At 46.3% G+C, this 20,978-nt stretch overlaps 1 protein-coding gene across 1 annotated transcript in view; it reads left to right on the forward strand.

Annotated features, from left to right (window-relative positions):
- The window catches only part of CDH13 (cadherin 13), a 1,007,607-nt gene that overhangs the window by 952,263 nt on the left and 34,366 nt on the right, over positions 1-20,978 (forward strand). Inside the window, exon 11 of the mRNA XM_058528362.1 lies at positions 20,833-20,975. Coding sequence (XP_058384345.1) covers positions 20,833-20,975 — 143 coding nt within the window. The remainder of the gene's footprint in view (positions 1-20,832; positions 20,976-20,978) is intronic.

Raw genomic sequence — 20,978 nt, forward strand, 5'->3', positions numbered from 1 at the left:
AGAGAATTCAAAGATGTACAGCAGAGCCAAGAAACAAGATCATAGAATCAAAATGATTTGGTGATTAACTGAAAGTGAACGACAAAAAGGGAGATTCTTGGCCATGCCCCAGTTGGGAAGAAGGATCCTTCTTCCTGACCTTCTTGCTGATCTCCCTTAGATCTAATACACTGGACTCCACCTGTTGCCCTAATGCCTCAGTCTTACGGCTGCTTGGAGGAAATGGTGAGGCTCAGGCTCCAGCGAATCCTGAATGCCTGTCCCTGGACCAGCTGCATCAAAAGCCTCTGGGAGGTGTTAAATTCACAGAGGCTCAGGCCCTACCTTGGACCTGCCAAATCAAGAACTCCAGTGTCAGGGCCTGGGAATCTGTATCTCTGAATTCCACAGGTGCTTCTGGGGCCAGTACTATAGGGCACACGGTCTGGGAAACAGTCTTCTCCACTAAGATTTGGGGAGGAGGGTCAGAAGCCAAGTCTTACCTCTGTCTCCGCCCCCTCCAGGCTAGTACCGCACCTCCTGTAGACAGGTAGGGGCTCAGCACTCTATCCTGGACCCATGGACTCATCATCCCACATACTCACACACTGGGTACTGGTTCTCATCACCCACCTTTTCATACAGGGGAGCAAAATCTCTGGAAGGGACAGCAATGTGACATGTCCTGGGCACAGTCTGGCTGATGATTTGGTGTAAAATCTAGACAAAGACATTGACCTAGAATGTTCTAAAGCAAAGGCAATTGTTTCCCTGCCCAACATTGTCAGGAAATTAAATGCCTAAAACAACAACAAGGCGATGGGCCAAACAGTCAAGTTTGGGAATAGCTTTAACAACTAATTTCTAATGAGAGTTTCAAAACACTAATTTTCCAGAGCAGAAAACCAAGTTGTGCTCATTTATAACCCGTCATCTACAATGAGTCAGAGGATATTTCTTTCCGTGCTGTCAGTTAACTTTCAGAGCCCGTCAGAATACAAAGCAGGGCAGTGGGCAATGAATCAGCTTTTCGGAGCTGATGAATGGCTATTGTGCAAATCCTGCATTTGCATTGGATCTGGGGACATAAATCTGCTTCTCATGATCTTACTTTAAAAAATTATCCCCTTGAGGTCAGAGTGAGCAATTTCTACAGGCGTTCTTTCCTGGCTGTTTATTTTTCTCGCCTTTACTGACTGCCTTTTCACTTTCTGCACTTACACTATATTGTAAAATGTCACACATCATGTAGAAAAAATACTGGGACTTCGGTTGGAATGTGCCCACCAGGAGTAATTTTATAACTTTTTACTCATCCATGAATAATGATCACTTTGGTAAAGATTGTCATAAATTACTAGAGTGAGAAGGAACCTTGGAGACCATCATTTAACATGTCCTTCCTTTTATAGATGGGGAAACTGAGGCCCAAGAGTGAAAGTAATGTCACAGGCCAAGTGTGTGACAGGACCAGGGCTTCTGTTTGGGTTTGGAAGAAATAAAGACCCTCAATAGCATGAAGAAACAACTGTAATCTTCATGTAAGAATAAGTGAAGCTTTCATTCAAAGGCAACGTGGTGGGTTGACAGGAAAGGCCAAGCAGAGAGCAAGGTGCTTGCTTTCTCATTCACTCACTCATTCACTCGCCAGGCAAGTATCGACCTTGGCCCATTCTGCTGCAGTAGTTACAACTATGAATGAAGATCCGTAGATGAGACTCAGAGAGTCCTTTGTTTGGCTCAACATACGCCAAGCAGGCAAAAATGAAAGACAATCAAAATACCTCTGTCATTTTCTGGCCTCTGCAATTCAGTAGTAGAATGTCCTGAAGAGCATCTTGGGAAAGGTGTGTTTTGTCTTGTTTTTTTTACTTTAGTAACCTTGGAAACCATCAAGAACTCACTTCCTTGAAGGTATTTTTCTTAATATCTAATAGCTTTGTTGAGACAGAATTCGTTTACCACACAATCCACCCATTTAAAATATACAATTAATGGTTTTTAGTATATTCACAGAGTTGTGCAACCATCACCACTATCAATTTTGGAACATTTTCATCACCCCAAAAAGAAACCCCATTCCCCTTAGCCATCACCTCCAGTCCCTCTCCCCCGCCACAGGCAACCCCTCATCCACTTTCTGTCTCTGTGGATTTGCCTAGTCTGGACATTGGACGTGAATGCTGTGATCTCCTTAAGGTTCTTGGATCTTTAATAGAAAGACATGAATGTGGGAACAGAAACTGCTTAGTGTCTCAAGAAAAGACACCTTCATCATTCTTTTTATCCTCAACTTTATGAAAACTCTCAACTGTACAGAAATGTTCAAAGAATTTTACAGCAAGCACCCGTTCACCCATCACCTACCTTCTACCACTTTATTCTGCTTGCTTTATCTCAAACCTACCCATCTATCCCACGGATCCCCACCCTTGTGTGGGTTCTCAAGGGAGCAACTTCCAACCTTCCTATATCAAGAAGGAAAAATACTCAATTTTGCAAAATAAAATGTCAGTATATGAGATTTTAAAAGCCAAGAATGTTAGTAAATTGACATTAGAGACTCTGAAAGACGAAAGTATGTTCAAATGATGAAGAAGGCTTCGAATAGCTATCCAAGCAAGTCTGTGTTTGGGACATGAGGCCCGAGGACTGACCAGGTTTGGGAATGGAAAACTCCCTTGAAGCGAGGCAGGGAGAGCCGGGGAGTGAACCAAATGGCTTCAGAAGACAGCAGCCTTTTCCTGTCATCTGCTAATTTGCCCACTGTTTTGGGGGTTCAAGGGTTTAGTTTGTGTCAATTTTGACTCATGCCTTTGGAGGGAAGAATTAGGAAGCGCCTGAGGGAAGGTGCTGTTCTTTTTCTCTTGTGCAGCAAAAGCTTTTTAGAAACGTGGCTGTACCCAGAGTCACAGCTCCTCCCCGGAGCAGGACCCCAGCAGGCAGCATCACGTGCTCAGATGCCGTGGGCTGTGGTCTGGGCGGGCAGGAAGAGACAAGGTGTGTGAAAAGAGGGGTCAGGACATCGGGCAGCCACTGGAACCGCACACCACTCACTCTGCCTCTGGAGCCCATCCTGGACCTCGGGGGTTAAGTCCTTGTTGCACAACAGGAGCCCGGGGAGAAGGTGACTGCTCTCACCCACCGGCCCTGCAAGCCTGTGTGTGCATGCATGGTGGGACTCAACGAGGGGCGGGTGACACTGGGCTGGGGGCGGTTTGTGAAGACACACTTAATTTGTGTTCCTATGACATGAGGAGAAAAGGTCTTGGCGAACAGCTCAATAGCTCCCACCGATATGCACAAGTTGATTCTTTTTAATGAGTGGACTAGCCTTGATATAAACTATATTAAGGCTTCTATCAGAACAGGAGTTCAAAATGCTCATCTTAGTAATTTACTCAACAGTCACAGTGTTTACCAAATGCCGGTAGGTGCCTGGGGAGAAGAAAAAGCAAAGACATGTGTCTCTCGGCCCTCAAAGAACTCTGTCCAGTGGAGGAAACACAGAACTATGACATGTCATTTTTATTGTCCATACATTTATGTATTACATTGGGCCACATGAAATTGCTGATATTTGGCGGGTTTTGACCAATAAAATGACAACTTCATGATTCAACCTCGTATTTATATAGTATTATATTAGTTTGCTGGGGCTACCATAGCAAAATACTGCAGACTGGGGGCTTGAACAACAGAAATTTGTTTCTCACAGTTCTGGAAGCTGAAAGTCCATGATCAAGGTTCTGGCCCATTTGGTCTCTGGTGACAGCCCTTTTCCTGGCTTGTAGATAGCCACCTTCTCACTGTGTCCTCTCATGGTCTTTTCTCGGTGCATGCACCCTGCGAGAGAGAGACAGACAGACAGACAGACAGGCAGGCAGAGAGCACTCTCTGGTTTCTCTTCTTATAAGAACAGAGCCCCATCCTTATGACCTCATTTAACCTTAATTACCACCTTAGAGTCTTCGTCTCCAAATACAGCCACACAGGGCGTTAGGGCTTCAAGATTTGAATTTGGGGGACACCCAAATATTAAATCCATAAGAAATATGTAATGAATACATCGTATATGTATATATACCATATATAGTGTTATATATCATACATATTTCATAATACATATATGTAATACAGATGCACACACCGGTGTTTATACCATACACACACTCACTGTATATATATATATATATATATATATATATATATATATATATATATATATTGAATATACCATCTACAGCAGGATGAATATACCATCTACAGCAGGAGGGTTGCACAGAGGAGAGAAACACTGACTTTGCCAAGAGGGAAATGGAGACGTGGGGATGCAAAGGAAGACATCTTTATATTATTAGTTTTTGTATTACAAAAAAAAATCTTTTTGCAAAAGGACTACAGGCTTTAGAAATTTAGAAATTCTGATAAACAAAAATAAGAAAGATGTAAATGTCACTAGCCAGACATAGACACAACTACTGTTAAGGCCTAGATCAGCCGGTGAGGTGCCACAGTTAAGAACGCGGGTTCTGGGGCTGGACGGCTCCATCACCTGCCAGCTGTGTGACTGGAGCAGATTGCTTAGCCCCTCTGTGCCTCCAGATCCTCATCTATGCAATGGGGCAGTAACACCGACACCATGAGACTTTTGTGAGAGTTAAATGAGCTGACACACAGCTAGTTTAGGAAGTTTCTGGCACAAAATAAGCACTCAATAAATGTTATCTACTATTTTATTATTGTTATTATCATCAGTGTCATTATTATTACTATGACTGCCACTGACATTCCTTTCCAAGGTATTTTCTCAGCCAGGATGGCAAATGGGTTGGGATCATGTTGCCAAGCCCCGTGAGTAAGAATTGGCACAGAGGGTAGGGTGTGGAGAGGGGTTTTGAAGCTGACCTTGTGCTCAGAAGGAAAGACAGCCTCATCAGTTACCAACGTCTGTGAGAAGGGGGCGGCGAGCGTGCCACATGTTTGCCTGTGCGCCCTCTGTTCTGTACACACACGTGTGCACTAGGTGGGTACAGCTCTCATCTGCCATCTTCCCTTCATGTGCATAGTCCTCTTGCCAGGTTGTGTCTATCACGGTTTTTAATGTCTACTTAGTGTTTCTTTATCTGCATAACTACTGGCTTTCAATAGATAGTTACCTGGTATTTTTTAAAAGTTTTCTATAGTAAATAGTGATGGAGGGAACATTCTTATAGCTAAATATTTCTGCCAAACAAGTTTGAGTAATGCTTTATTGTGAGGCCTTGTCTCAGATATTTACAGTGTGAATCTGCATAGTCAAGTCTCTGAGAAATCCTGCAAAGGAGGGAAACCTTTGATTTGACTAACCCAGCACTCCCCAGTTTTGGAAACTGCTCACTTTAACTATTTCTTTAGGCTAAATATTTAGAAGAGGAATTTCTGGATCAACGAATATGTACAGTTTTAAGGGATTTTCATTGATTTCCCTCCAGAATGTTGTTTTAAGAATTGATGAACTTAGAGACGCTCTCTCCTTCTGGGCTAAGCTGAGGCTTTCTCTTAATCACAATTAGATGAAAACTTCAAGACACTAAAAGCATACGTGATGTCCTTTTAAAAAATTCAAACAATCAAGGTGAGCGCAAAAAATTACGTGGGTTCTTTTTGGGTCTTCTGGGAAGGCAGTTTAGAGGAGGTTGATTCAACCAGAAAATATAAATTTTCCTTTTTAGAGTTCAGACAGGAAAACATGTAAAGTGAGTAAAATTCTCTTATGTGGACTATCGCAGGGGGTCACGGGAGATTTAAATACTGCGTGACGTGTCATGGACACTCAAGAAATGCCCATTGTAAATGCTGCCTCTGATGCAAAACAACAAGGCTCAAAGTACACGCTTTGGTTGCATCAATTGCTCTTCCTACATTCCACCTCGATGCAACCATCCTGGCGTGTCTATTTGTTGAGTAAATACTTGCTCAACTGACACCATAAGCTGGGCCCGAACTAGGCCCTGAGGACAACAGCAAACAAGACTTCGTCCTCTTGTAGAGCTTACGTGCCAGTGGGGACAGAGGCAGTGAACCAGAAAATGAGGACATAACCACACGACCCCGGTAATTACAGAGCGCAGCACGTGCCAACAGGAAAGCAAACAGTGTGATGGGCTGGAGAGTCACTGGGAGAGACCACTTAGATGGGCTGGTTAGGGGGCAGGTGACATTTGAACTGAGGTCCAAAGGGTGATAATGAACAGCCACGCAAAGACCTGGGGAACTGAATTCCCTGCAGAAACCCACAGCTAATACAAAGGCTGGGAGGATGAAGGGCCTGGGGGTTTGAGTCTGGGGAGCAGGATGAGTCAATAGTGGGGAGGTAAGCAAGTGGACACAGCAGGCGTCCTCGTGTAGCTGGAGGTTCAGAGACCCAGAATGTCATCTCCCTTGTCAAAGGCTCTGTGCCTCAACACGCCTGACCACACCAGAGCACCAAACCCATCTGCCTTCCATGTGGGTCAGGTGCGTGGCTGTCCTCACACAGCCCTGCAGATCCCTGGGGATATCGACTCCTTGGAATTTGGTAGGTCATCCTTCCATTTGCTTTTCACACATTGATGTTTGCTCATTCACTCTCCCATCTGTTCTGTTTGCCCATCCTTGACCAAGGCTTCTGATGGGCCAGACACGTGACTAGTCACTGGATATAGGAAGAGAGGAAAACTGTCCCTCCCCTGGGCACTCACCACTATGCCAAGTACAATATCAGATGATAAATGCCCTTGAAGGTAAGCATCAGGAGGGCAGGGAGCTTCCTGCCGTGTTCGCTGCAATCTCCCCAGACCCTAGCAGAGCACCGGGCACACAGCAGGTGTTCAGAAACTGTGTATTGAGTGAATGTATGAAATCAACACCCAGGGCTGAGATGTGTGGTTCTGAGTGCTCTGGTAGGAAATAGCCTGCCACCTCCTTCCCACAGAGGAGCCAGTAGAATCACCTGTTGGGGGCTGGCTCTTCTAGACTGTGAGCCACACCAAGGACACTGGAAATGTGCTCCCAGGTGAGGTGTCTCCGGATGAAGCCCAGATTCTCTCGGCTCCCAAGAACCGTGCAGCTCTCCCCATAGCCCGGCCTCCGTAAGGAACAGTGTCTCTGGATCACTCAATGCTTGGACTCCACCGGAGGGAGAAGGCCCATCACCTAAGCCAAGCACAGCTGCCTGTAGGAACCTCCTCCGTGGCAGCTCGCCAGGCGGTGTTCGCTGACCTTCAAGGCACAATGCAGGGCTTAGCCATCCATCTTGCTGCATTCCCCGTGGCAGCTGGCCTCATCCATCGACTTCTTCTCCAAAGCGCCAATACCTCTGCTCCGCTTGGTCTGAGCCGGGCTCAAAGATGCAGGAGCAAAGGCCATGGCATGTCAATTCATCACCCAATAAAAATAAACTCTGAGAACAAATCCAGAGGAGTTGATTAACCTTCCCATGCTGGTCTTCTGACATCCTGGTTTGCTCTCCCAGTGAGCATGTGTCTTCAACCCGCCCTGGGAAACTGAGCACCTGGCCCAGACACCACCATGCCCGTGGTTTAAGTAGACAAAAGCTGAACTTGACCTGCAAGATGCACAGCCCTGAGATCTGGGCCACATATCGTGGAGGGCCTTGTCCCTCTAAAACTCTGAAACACTAAGACTATTTTACTTCATTTTATTTTGCTTTTCAGCCTTGTAACAAGTGTTATTAAAGTTTGGTAATGACTGACCAAATGGGAATAATGGGCGATGATGGCCTCATGAGAGCACCCACGTGCACGCAGGGCAAGGAAGAAATCCAAGCCTGTCCCGGAAATCAGAGAAAGAGAGGCTGCTTTTGTCTGACGTTGGTCAAGTCTCCCAAAGTGAGTGTCTAGGGATCCCAGGCCCCCAGATCCTGTGCTCTGTCCCCCTCCTTGCTTGCATGATGGTGTTCTGGGATACCTGCATACACTGCCTCCAATCACCAGCCAGGGGTGCTAGGGCCAGGCCTAGCTTCTGCCCTGCCCTGGCCCAGGAGATGGGCTCACAGGACAAAGGCAGGCTGAGGGACGTCAGGTACCATTAGCCTCCTTGGGGGCAGGAGGGGGATCCCTGGGGAGCAGCTGCAGGGCCCTGGGTGGGCATGGGGCCTGGGCCACAGGCAAACCTTGACTGAAACTCCTAAATAATTAGACCTATGGAACATGGACCTTCCATGTTTGCCCTCCTGCCCTGGGCCTGGGAATGTCAAGGATGGGTCCACAAGCAGCCACTGAAAACTGTATTCCCATCACACAGCCTGAATGTCACCTGATGGGATATTAAAGTGGAAATCTCCTTTTAACGTGCCTGATAAGACAGCAAAGTCCTGTCATTGTAGTAGAAATGCTCATAAAGCAAAGGCGCTTGTTTGAGCACAGAGGGGAGGCTGGTGTTGAGATCTGGGCCTTTACTTCTAACCATCAGCAAACACGTGGAGATTTCCCAGGAAAAAGCGGCGGGTTCTAGAGCTGGGTTAGCAGGTCTTTATTTCCTCCTGAGGATGTTTTTGGCACGTGGTGAGTTGAGGTCTCGGCCGTCCTGGGAGGAGGCCTGTGGGTAATGTCATGGGGCAGGTCTCAGCTTGGGGCTCAGAACCCCACAGTCCTGTCTCCACACCTTTGCCCAGCTCACTGCTGCAAATCAGGAATCCTTCCAGAACAGGGACCACCCATGGGCCTTATCTGAAGAAGACAGGGAGCAGAAAAGGGCCACTGACAATGAATTGATTTCAAGTGGGGACCAAAATCAACTCAAAACTAAAAAAACATATTTGATTGAGATCTTATTCTGGTAAAAAATAAATGATAAAAATAAGTTTGTTTCTAAGTTTGTTTTAACCCCAACCAGAAGCTATTCTCCAAGTGGGCATGGATAAACCAAGGATCGTTTTGCTTTTGACATCACTTTTCCAACAACATCCCGTGACAGCACATGCTACACTTCACGCTCAACTTGCGTGGCACATTTATGAAGATCTGGTCCTCCCAAGCCATTCAAGGGCCTCTCCTTATCGTTTGCTACCCAAGTCACTCTTTTTTTGAGGCCCCTATAAACTCCCTCGCCTCCCTTTTTCCATCCTTGACTGGCTTCTTTCTGCTGCATCCTTACTGGTCCTGGTTTCCTTAGGTCTCTACACTGGTCCAACATCGCTTTGAGCCTCCTCCTGGGACCTGCATCTTTTGGAGATTGACAGTTGTACTCTGTGCTGCATTTGTGCTGTATTTGGGTGGTTCCAGTCACTGTAAGGCTGACTGACAAAGTCTGCCGTCCAGAGTTAAGCAGGTGGGATGTTAGAGATAATTACAGACGTGGCCAGGAGTTCATTCCTGAGGTCACCAGTGGAATACTCAGAGGATGAGCAGTCCTCGCAGGTCCTGTGCATATTTGCATTCTCAGACCCAGGAACACGTGAAAGCAAGATGAATCTTCATGGAATGAGCAACTGAGTGAACAAATGGGCGAATATCCTCACACCAAGGAAAGCTTACGTTCTACCAACTCATACCAAATTCCAAGTCCTCCTGTTCATTTCTGAGCGCAATTTCTAATGCTTTGGAAAACCACCCAACGTAGATATGCAGATGTGAGAAATTTAACCCTGACCCTGACAGTGCATGTAGGAGGAGCCAGGCTTGGTCATTAATAAAGAAATTAATAATGATAATGATCATTAATAATGAGGACCATCTTCTGGTTGCATTTTTAAAGCATCTGTTTAATACTTTCTCCTTATACTTGAAGACGTTAACTCATGTTCTTATCAAAAGTTGACAAGTGTGTTGTTGGATTTCAGAAATCTGACGGTTTCTCAAGTCTCAGCCTGTTATTGAGAAGAGCCGTATATTTAGTTACTTTATCAGGGTCCAGGTTTCCCGACTTTTCTGACATTGTTAAATCCGTGGCTTCACACATTGATTCTGTTTTTCTATATTTCTCTGTATTTCTTTGAGATCAATTTGGCCTGAGCAATAATGAGAGGCCCCCTTAGAGACGTTGATAAGCAGCGCTCCGAGGACCTTTCTTCCTTTTTTTAATAACCGCCACATCCGTGTAGGTTTCAAGGGCATGGTGGGAGGCTTCATAAGTAATCTTTGGAAATAAGTTTGCAATAAGGGGGATGAGGCCCAGACTAGAAAGAGCCTGGTCGCAGCCAAGTCCTGTCACAGACACAAAAAGGTCCTATCACAGCCGTTGTAAGGACACCCTCGGTAAATTATAACACAGGATTAATGGCCTCTAACAAGAGAGCAAGCTTGACCTTTGCTGGAGAAGCGAGGAGCAGACTCGCCTTGCCTGGAATAGGTGGTGAGAGGATGTTTAGAGATGATGCGTGCGATCGCGGGCAAGTGGCTGGTGCCTGGGAAATGTCAGCTCCCTTCTGTGTGGCAGGAGGGCCCGGCGGAGGCAGGGCGCACCCAGCTGAGGACAGGTCAGGAGTCGGCAGGAAAGGGTTTTTCTGCAGACACACCCCAGATTCATGACAACCACGTGCACAGTCGGTAGCATGTTTGCTGGGGCTCGCCCCTTTCTCTCCCACTAGTGAAAGCAGAAAGCGACTAACAGCGACTATCTTTTAAAGCCAATCATCTTCAGACTTCAGTTATTACTGATACCTCCATCGCAACTGAGCAGTTCCTCCCAGTGCTTAGTCTCTAAGTTTGACTTAGGAGTTGTCAATACCAATAACAGCCTTCCAATAAAAGAACCGTTTAAGCCAATATTATTTGAGAATTTCTCATGATGAGGATATTAAATTCACACATATGTGCTATACTATATTAAACGTTTCTCAAATATGTATGATTATTTTATAAATAGAAATATGATTTTAAGAAAGTGTTATATCAATTTAATAGTTTGGGGGATTTTTTTAGGAAATGTTACCATTCTGCAGATTCCAGTCCTGTGTCCCTGCGTGATCGCCCCCAAGGAAAGCCCAACCACAGGACATGGGCCCCAGGTTTCAGCTCCAGGTTTGATTATTATGGGTAGAATGGTGGATCTCAAGCTTTGGTGAACCAGAGCCACCCAGAGAACGTGGTAAAAATGAAAAGGCCTTATCATATTCACAAGCCTGGTAAATTGCAGAACAAATGGCACAGAAATATTACCAACCCTCATGGGCTACTTTCAAGGCAAACAAAAAATAGAGACTATGTTGAGGAAACAGAGAGATCTGCATCAGAACCACAGTTCTGGTTAAAAGCTGCGTAACTTGGGCAAGCTACTGGCCCACTCTGAGCCTTTGTTTCCTCATCTGTAAAATGGGGGTGATAATATCTACGCCCTAGGTGGATGCGGCAATGACATGCAATAATGTATACATATCATGTGGTGCCTCCTCGGTGCTCAATGAATATGTGCTTCCAGTTCTAGATACAAGAGAAAGTAAATACTAAAAACTAGAAAAGCCTTCCTTGCACAGGATGTGTTATGTGAGGGAAACTGCCTTTGCCGCCCTTATCAGGAGTGTAACTCAATAACCATTTGTGCGATTACTGATTAATATCCTCTCTCCCTGCTGGAGAGTGAGTTCCAGCAAAGCAAGGAATCCACCGCTGCCCCCCTGCACCACAGTCTGTGCCTGGCACACGAGACCCTCAGTCAATATGTATTCAAAATGGGCAAGTGAACGGTGCAGTCGCATTAAAATCATACATGTGCACAAATGTACCCATACATAGGCTAGAAGCCTCTAGACCAACAGTGCTTTTCTGGAGGTATTTGAGGGTGATTTTAATTTTCTCCTTTTCACTTATCTGTGTTGCCTGAATTTTCTGCAATGAACGCAGGAGACCTAATCAGCATGTCCTTAGGTAAACGTGGGAGGGTTGAAGCCAGCTCCCACCTTGCCTACAGAACAGGTTCCTTCATGATCTCCAGTCTCCTCGAGGGTTTTGATATGTGGTCTCTAGAATTAAAATGGTTTTAGGAGAAACAGAATTAAATGATTTCTAAAAATAAGTAGAATTTCTTTTGATCTACCGGCTTCCTTGTTCTGATCATGAAGCATTCAGAAAAGAACTAACACAGTGGGCCTGAGACTGCCGTCCCCAGAGAGGCCTGCCTGCAAGGGTGGCCCTTGGCTGATGCCTGGAAACATAGATTTCTTGAGGGTCCCCACCACCCTAACTGATAAGGATGTCTCACTGCGCCCAAAGCGTTTGTGCAAACAAGTATGGTTTATGCTGAACACTTGCTTTCCTTCTGGAATTTTGCTACATGCCAGGCAGAGGGTGCCTACGTGGCCAGCCCTCAATAAAACCCTGGGCATTGAGTCTCCATTGAGCTTCCCTGGTAGATAGACAACGCTTCACACGTGTTGTCACAACTCGTCGCTGGAGGAATTAAAAGGCCTTCTGTGTGACTCCACTGGGAGAAGACTCCAGAAGCTTGTGCCTGGTCTCCCCCAGACTTCGCCCCAGGTGCCTGTTCCCTTTGCTGATCTTGCTCTGCATCCTCTCCCTGTGATAAATCTTAGCCATGAGCATGACTGTGTCCTGAGTCCTGTAGGCCCCCTAGTGAATCACTGCCCCTGGGCGCGGTCTTTGGGACCCTGACACACAGTCTAAGCTGACCAAGCCCCTAGTTGGCAGCATATGTGAGGTCTGAGCCCACTGAAAGAACATCGAGAGTCACATTTAGGTGGGAGCTTAGCTGTCGTAAGTGATGGTCTAGTGGCCCTTTTGAAAGAGAGGGCTGTCCATGGGGAAGGGATGGAGGGGCATCTCAGGACAGAGTTCCTTTAGAATTCTGGGTCACCAGGATATGGGTCAGTCAAAACATGTTGAAGAAGGCTTGGATTTTCATTCATTCGTTCAACAACTGAGTATGTACTTGGTGTGTGCCAGGCACTCTTCTAAGGACTAGGGACGGAGGGTTGAATGAGATAGATGAGGTCACTGTCCCAAGGAGCTGACGCTCTAAGTTGGGAAGCTGGCAAGGTAAGGAGACAGACTTCAGACAGGGCAATCAGCAGTGGTCTCTCCAGGGATCACCAGGGATCTTCAGGTGAGATCTCAACGATGAGACCCCATGTGAAAATCTAAGTGGCTAGGTTCCATGAGGCCCACGGAAAATCTTGAGATTGGAATGAACTTGGTATTTTCAAAGAATGAAAGGAAGGCCAGCGTGTCTACAGCTTAGGGACGGTGAGGTAAGAGGTACGAAATGAGGGTGGAGTATTAGGAAGGACCTTGGAGACGTGGTCAGGAGTCTGGATTTTATTCTATGCCCAATGGGAAGTCATTGGAGGATTCTAAGCAAGGGCTCACCCAATATGATATAAAATTGAAAATGATCGATTTTTATTGGCTGCTCTTTGGAGAATGGGTTGTAGCTAGTAGAAGAGAAGCAGAGACTCAGATGCAGTGCAGTGGTCCAAGCCAAAGATGATCCCTAGTGTCTCACCTCCTGTGTCCCACGACAGATCAGAGATAATGGACTCCCACCAAACCTACCTTGTTCACTGCAGAGGTAGAAGGTGATCTCCTTAGAAGTACCTGGGCATTGCTTGTTGTTGTGGTAGGGGTCAGAATATCTGGAAGGAACCAACGAAGCCTTTGGTCCACGTGCCATCAGAAGACGGCAGCTGTCAAGAGAGTGTGATGGTCAGAATTGTAATCTTGTAAAGCCTCATGCAGGATGACCACGGGATTCCAACAGGGGCTCTGGGATGCCTGGGAGGTGGGTGACCAGAGTAGGGTCTAGAGGTGTCAAAGCTCCTCCCTTGTCCCCAGCTGTTATTGAGCCATGGAAGGTCATGGCCCCACGCCAGGCTAGCAAATTCCATCTTCATCTTCCCAACGCTAAGAGGTCCTGCCCAGGCTACTCACTGGGCAGCAATTCCTGTCCACGTCTGCTGCTTGTGGTGTCGCTCCATCGCTTAGAAGACCTTCCTGTCACTGAGACTTTCTTTGGTTCTGGTTCTCTGGGAGAGGGAGAAAACACTGCCCTACCGCTCTCCACAACCCCTGAACTGTGATGGGCTGTGGCTGGCTGACTGAACTAGGATTCTGGAATTCACTGGCCCTTGAATCTCTCCTGTCTATTTTGTCAGAAGATTTTCCCTTTCCTGTATACTCAGAGCCCTAGCTACACGAGCTATTTTAAAACAATGTATTTCCTTCAGCTGGGAATTCTATAACTTTCTAGTTCTGTTTCTAAATAGAACAGTTGATTTGAATCACTCAAGCAGGTATTTCATCTAACACAGGGGGCCCGGTGGGCTGGAATTAAGTGGGGAGCTGAGTATACGCCTACTGTTTCCTTTCTTCCCTGTGGTTTTACAAGATTGTTTGCTTCCTTCAATAGGAATATTTCGTCAGTAGGAATATAAAATTACTCTGTATTTCCCCTGTCTTAGTTTTCATTTTCCAAGCTCTCATAGTCTTTCCCATCCTTACTGACTCCTCTTGGAGAATGGGCTGCAGTTAGGCTGATATGTCAGTCCAAAAAACCCAACCCTCCCTACAATATGTGACATCAGCCAGGATATTTCTGATGGTTCCCCGTTTAGAGTTTGTTCTAGACCTGCTCCTCTTGCTGTAGTTTAACTACAAAGCCCTCGGGATCTTGGTCTGGTTCCCTCTGACACCAATCCCAACCCACATCCTCTCCCCAATGTAACCCATACTACCAGTTTGTCAATAGACACCCTGAACTCTCTTCATGCATTTACTATATTCTAATGTGTCCAAGGGTCAAAAGGCATCAGAAAGATACCCAACTTATTTTTTTCCCAAATGGATAATGAGCCAACACAATTTATTGAACGGTCTAGCTTTTCCAAACAATCCAACATGCCATCTATATCAAATAGTAAATTTCCAAACATATATATGGATATACATATATATAATTATATATAAAGTATCTATCCAGATAGGTAGAGAAATAGATTGATAGATCTCTATTTATCTAATATATATTAGACATTTATTATATTAGATAGCTCTATCTCTATCTGTCTATAAACTTGCGCATTTCTAGAGCTCTATCATATGGCATTGACCCATTTGGCTACTCCTGTACTGATAGCGCTGTATTCCTTTGTAACGTTTTTACATCTGAAATGAAAGGAAGGCTATGCTAATCCATGTGGTTTGGGTATCTATGCTGAACAAACATGGCTCCTCTACATTGCAGAAAGAAAGTGAACTCAAGAAGCTTGCAGAAGGGACTTGCCAGACCTTTGAGTCTCCTCCTCCTTCCCACCACTACCAGGGCCCCGCGATGGCCCAGCCGGCAGCCCCAGCTCTGGAAGTCAACTGGCCCTGGCCTCTCTCCTGGCAGCTTCCTTCCTTCCCTGTATGGCTGGGGCCCCGCTGACAGTGAGGCTGCTTCCCAGGAGGGCGCAGGGCCGGAGCGCCAGTTAGATGCCCACATCCCCACTTCCCTCCCCGTGAGCCTGCTAATCAGCCTGCCCTGCATCTCCCGACACGACGCTGGGAAGAGGCCAAGCCTTGGCAACCACTCGAGCAGCTCCTGGGAAGCTACATTACAGACTGAAATGAGTCCTGTTTTTAATTTGATTTTTCTTCCCCTGTAACAAGCAAAGTTCACATTACAGATAAATTGCCCGGAAATTCCAATTTAATAAGGCATATGCATTTTTCAGGCCTAGAAGCACAAAAGAACATCTTGCAGGCTGGTATTTTTACACGAAAAGGTTTATTTAAAAGACAGCTTTGAAAATGTCAGAAATTTACATAGAACGCCTGGCCAGTTGGTCAAAAGGTCTGATTTGACAAAAAGGCCCATCAGCCAGGAAGTGGACGAGCAGGCTGGTCGGTGGTCTTGAGCTGTTTCCCTCTCTGGGAAGGAAGCTCTGGAGTTGGAAAGGATCACACCTCCATCCGGGTCTCCCCCTAGCTCTCACCCAGCTCTTACTTTGAGGGGCGGGCACAGCGTTGGGACTTGTGTGTGCTCAGTAAATGCAGCGTCCCCATCCTCCTCTCTCCACGACTGTGATTCTGAGTAGAAGCTGCAAGCTGGGCATCAGGGACATCTGGGACACAGGCGTACCTCCCCAAGGTCTCCGATGGGAAGAGGCACCAAATAAAATGCATCAACGAATAGAAGGAAATAAAGGGCCCTGTGGAAACACAGTTAAATAGCACAGCTATAGATAGCTGATTATTTTTTAAGGAAAAAATACAGTGCAGTGTTATCCTGTAAACCACTCAAGCCCTTGCTCTCGCTGGGAGTGTGGTGCACACAGGCCTGCCTGCTCTGGGCATTGTTTTAGGGAACAGCTTCTGAGTCAATGCCTGTAAGCTTTTTAGGGAATATCACTGCTCCTTATACCAGAGAAGAAGCAAACATGTTCATTGTTCTGCAAGACTGTAGCATTGTAAGACCGAAAAAATGACACAGGGAGAAACAAAGAGTATTCTCTGCCAATGTGAAAAGCTAGATTACTTAATTCCATTTTTATTTATATTCTAAACTCTGAGTTGAGTAATCAGGAAATAAAATACGGTCTATTTAAATTTTTCATTATTTCAAATATGTTGAACCACCGCAAATCACTCCTGGATCAACCGTGAACTTGTTACCTGATAAGATGGGAAACAAATGTTACCTTTCTTTGCATTTTCCATTTCCGTAATTGTTGCAACTGGAAGAGAAAAGATGCGATAACATTTACTGGGCAGCCACTGGCACACTACCCGCCCGTGGGGACGCAGAATGCCCACACCTGGTCCTGGGCATGAGCAGCAGACCGCATCCTGGTTAAGGCCTACGCTGTACTGAATTCCAGATCTGCCGCTTCTCAGCTGTGCTGCTTTTGGCAAGTTTCTAAGCATCTCTGAATCTTGGTTATCTCATCTTTAAAACGCGGACGATACCAACTTCCTCAGGTTGTTGTGAACCACAAAAATAACTGGGGTGCTGACTGTGAAGTGTGTAGCACAGAGCCGGGCACAGTCAGCACACAGCAGTACAGCCAAATTTAACCTCATCCTGACGTTAAGAAGCCCCAAGTTTCGCGAGGGCAGCAGACCTACAAGGGCCCATATTACTCTCCGAAAGCATTTTAATCCATGCATGTGCCCAGCAAGGACCTAGAGGAGGGTGCAACTAATTTTAACTGGGAACTCATACAGGGTGACAGAGAGGAGACGTTTCAGCGGGTCTTGGAAGAAAGTAGGAGTTTGCCAGGTGGAAGCATAAATTACTATTGAAATGAAAGTCTGGTGTTTTTAAAGCAGTTCATTCTCACGAGTAATACATTTCTTCTGTTTTTAAGAAATATGGAAACGATAATTGAGGCGGCAAGGGAGTGTGGGAAGACCCGTTAGCCTCATTCATTCTCTCCATCTGTCCCCGTCACTGTGTCAGCTTCAGAATGTTGTCTCCCCAGGGCTCCGCTGAGGCGGATGTTTCCAAAACATTCCGGGGAATGTGCAGATCACAGAAAAAGAGGACACAGAGGACTTGGCCCCAGCGGACCACTAACACACACATTGGCAGTCTGACCATGATGACAGCACCCACACGCAGGGCTCTGCACGGAGCCCCGCACTGGGTGTCAGGCCTCCTTTTGCCCTCACAGCCCCCCATGAGGTCACTAGGATTATCCCCACCTCACAGAGGAGGAAACAGAGACACAGAGGTAGCTCGCCCAAGGTCGCATAGTTAGAATCCAGTCTTTTCCACACCAGTGTCCATGCTTTTCACTCTCGTGTGATGCTATCAATGTGGATGGCTGGGCAGAGCCGGCTGAGAGGTTAGGAGCAGGGCTCTTGCACCAGACAGCCAGGGTTCAAATCCCACCAGTGACACGTACTAGCTGTTGACCTTGGTGAAGGCACTCATCTCTCTGGTTTGTTTTGTTCTGTTGTGTTTTTGCATTGGAATAATATTTATTTTTTCCTTGGCAAAAAGTCAAGTGCTACATTTTTTAAAACAAAACAAAACATCCTACTTATCTTTGTTTAAATATACAAGTCGGTTTAAAATGGTAGAAGTTCTGTGAGAACTAAGAAATCTACAGCCTTTGGTTTAATAGTAGAAAAAAATTAAGACAATTAAAAGACCTGTAGCGTCCCACATCCTCTCAGTTTCCTCATCTGTAAAATGGGAATAATAATATTCTTGACCCCTCAGGGTTTAGGTGAGGGCTGAAAGAGTAGATACAGGAAGCTCTTAGAACAGTGCCTGGCTCATAGCAAATGCCCACTTTCATGCGGGATGCTGCTGCTGTTGACAGTGCTATTAGTAAATGGGTGCTGCGCCCCGGAGTCTGTTATAGGAAAGAGCAGACCGATGCCTCCTAGGGAGCATCAGCAGGGCCTCTCCCTGGTGTGGTCCTGCAGTCCAGGGTCTGGCTCATCTATTTGCAGGATGAAAACTTAATTTGATTGATGCACACAGAGGTGCTCAGGTCTGTTCACATGACCCAAATTGACAAAGGACTGATATAAACCAGAGCCCCTCTCTATGAATTAAAATGAGAATGCTGTCAGAGGGTCTGTCAGGGCCTATCAGAAGCCCCACATGTCCAGGGGTTGATGCTGAGGCTTCAGCAGAGAGAGCCTGGGAGCAAGTGGAGGGTCTCCCTAGCTGATGGCCAAGTCGGGACCACGGGTGCAGAGCTGCCTGTCTTGGTGTAGCTGGGATCCGCCTGAAGGCTCCTGGCAGCTTCCCAGATGCCCACTCCCTTTGATGGCCAGTGGTTTCTTATTCCCCAGGTCCCCTTAGGGACCCAGGCCGACCAGCCCTCCTTTCAGTGACCACAGCCTCCCTCCGGACACAATCACGTTGCAACCCCCCCAAGATTACCTCCAAGTCAGAGACGGGGAACCTGGGCGGCTGCCTTCTCGTTGGCCACATGTCTGTGGACAACCCCATGAGTTTCACCTACAGGTGAATAATCCAGCCCATTACACCTCCATCCATCCGAATTCTACCCTTAGGGATAATTTTTTCTCAAAATTCGAGAAATATCTTCTGACCACCCACCAATAAGTTAGCTGGGAAGCAGCTTAGCGTAGGGGTTCAGAACGGGGGTCAGACTGCCTGGGCCCACGTCCTGATTCAACGACCTTAGTAGCTATGTGGTTTGTGCCTCAGTTTCCTCATCTGTCGGTGGGGATATTATACCTACAGTATTAATTTCCTATTGCCACTGTAACAAATTACTACAAACCTGTTGGCTAGAAATTTATTCTTCCCTAGTTCTAGAAGCCAGAAGTCCAAAATCAGTCTCACAGGGCCCAAATCAAGGTGTCAGCAGGGCCACCCTCCCTCTGGAGGCTCCAGGGAGAATCTTTCCTTTTCTCTTGCAGCTCCTGGTGGCTTCCTTGGCTTGTAGCTACATCACTCCAATCTCTGCCTCCGCGATCACAGTGCGTTCTCCTTTCCTGTATGTCTCAGATCTCTTCCCTCTTTTAAGGACACTTGTGATTGCATTTAGCCTCCTCTCCTCCCGATAATCCAAAATAATCCCCTCATCTCAAAATCCTTAACTTAATCAGATCTGCAAAGTCCCTTCTGCCATCTAAGGTGCCATTCCCAGGATTAGGATGTGGACATCTTTTCCACTGTGAAGACTAGGATGCTAATTTGCCCTGAGCTCTTCATTTGGAGATTTGCTATTTTGTTGATTAAATCGGGTTTTAAACATTCTTAGAACCAAAGCTGGCAGTGTGAGGCAGAGACAGTCAACTTCAGCGTCTTTACCAGACTGATGAGCTATCAGTTCTCGTGTCTCTTCAGGAGCATTTATTTTAAAGACTGGTGGGGAATGACAGAAAAACACCGGCAAGCATCTTGCTGGCTTAAGTATGAAAGTGGCTGGAACACCTGAGATGGGTCACTGGGACAGTCCCACGTTACCCAAGCGACCCAGTGCAAAGAAATCTGAGTCATGTTCAGTCAGAGTCTCCCTGATAGAGAAGACTTTCATTTCTTACTTTATGCATCTTTATATTGTTTTAACATCTTACAACGAACACGTATTATTTTTATAACAACCTCAGAAAATACATTTTAAAATTCTTTGATGGTTTCCTGTTATCCAGAGTCCAAACCCCTTACAATAGTGGTTCAGGTTCTTCATAATCTGGCCCAATCTGTCTCCCCAAACTCATTTACTTTCAGTTTCCCCTGGAGAAGCTATGTTCTCACAACAACCATCTACCTTCTGGTCCCTAATATTTCGTTCAGTCAGCAGCTGTCTACTGAGTGTCATCTATGTGCTAAGCAATGTTCTAGGAGCAAACAGATATCCTTGCTCTTGTGGAACTCAGAATCTAGTGAATATCTCTGTCCCGTGTGTTAGTTCATATTGTTCCCTATTCCTGACTTGTCTGCCCCCTCATTCCCTGACAACATCCCACCCATTCCTCCTGTCTTAGTTCAGTTGCTGCATCCTCTGTGAGGTCCCCAGGGTTACCCTCCATCAGAGGTAATGACTTCTTCCCCTAAGCGTCTAGGTGCCCCGCCTGTACCTTCATGACAGTGCTTCTCCCACCTGCGCTGCATACAAGCTACATCCAAGGTGTAAAAGAAACAAAACTGGACTTGAGCTCAGGAGATGGGCTGTGGACTCTGCCTCTGTGAGGGCTGGGCAGATAAGAGCTGCCTCCTCACAGCCTTGTCGTGAGGAATAAAGGAGGCATGTGTGCAAAGTTTAGCATCGAACAGGCCCAGGAGGTTAGCCATTACTTTCTGAATGAACAACTGTAATAGTAATGACGGTTCTGGATGTGTGTTAAGAAGCATCTGGCACGGGAGCTTGTGCCCAGCACTCAGTGAACGTTTCTTGAATCTATCTTGAATGGAGTCTGATGTTGTCTGGGGATTTTTTTTCAGGTATTCTGTTTACAAAGACCCAGCAGGCTGGCTGAATATTAACCCCATCAATGGGACTGTTGACACCACAGCCGTGCTGGACCGAGAGTCCCCATTCGTCCACAACAGCGTGTACACTGCCCTCTTCCTGGCAATCGACAGTGGTG

Source organism: Diceros bicornis, chromosome 32, assembly GCF_020826845.1.
Source record: "Diceros bicornis minor isolate mBicDic1 chromosome 32, mDicBic1.mat.cur, whole genome shotgun sequence".
Taxonomy (NCBI): Eukaryota; Metazoa; Chordata; class Mammalia; order Perissodactyla; family Rhinocerotidae; genus Diceros; species Diceros bicornis.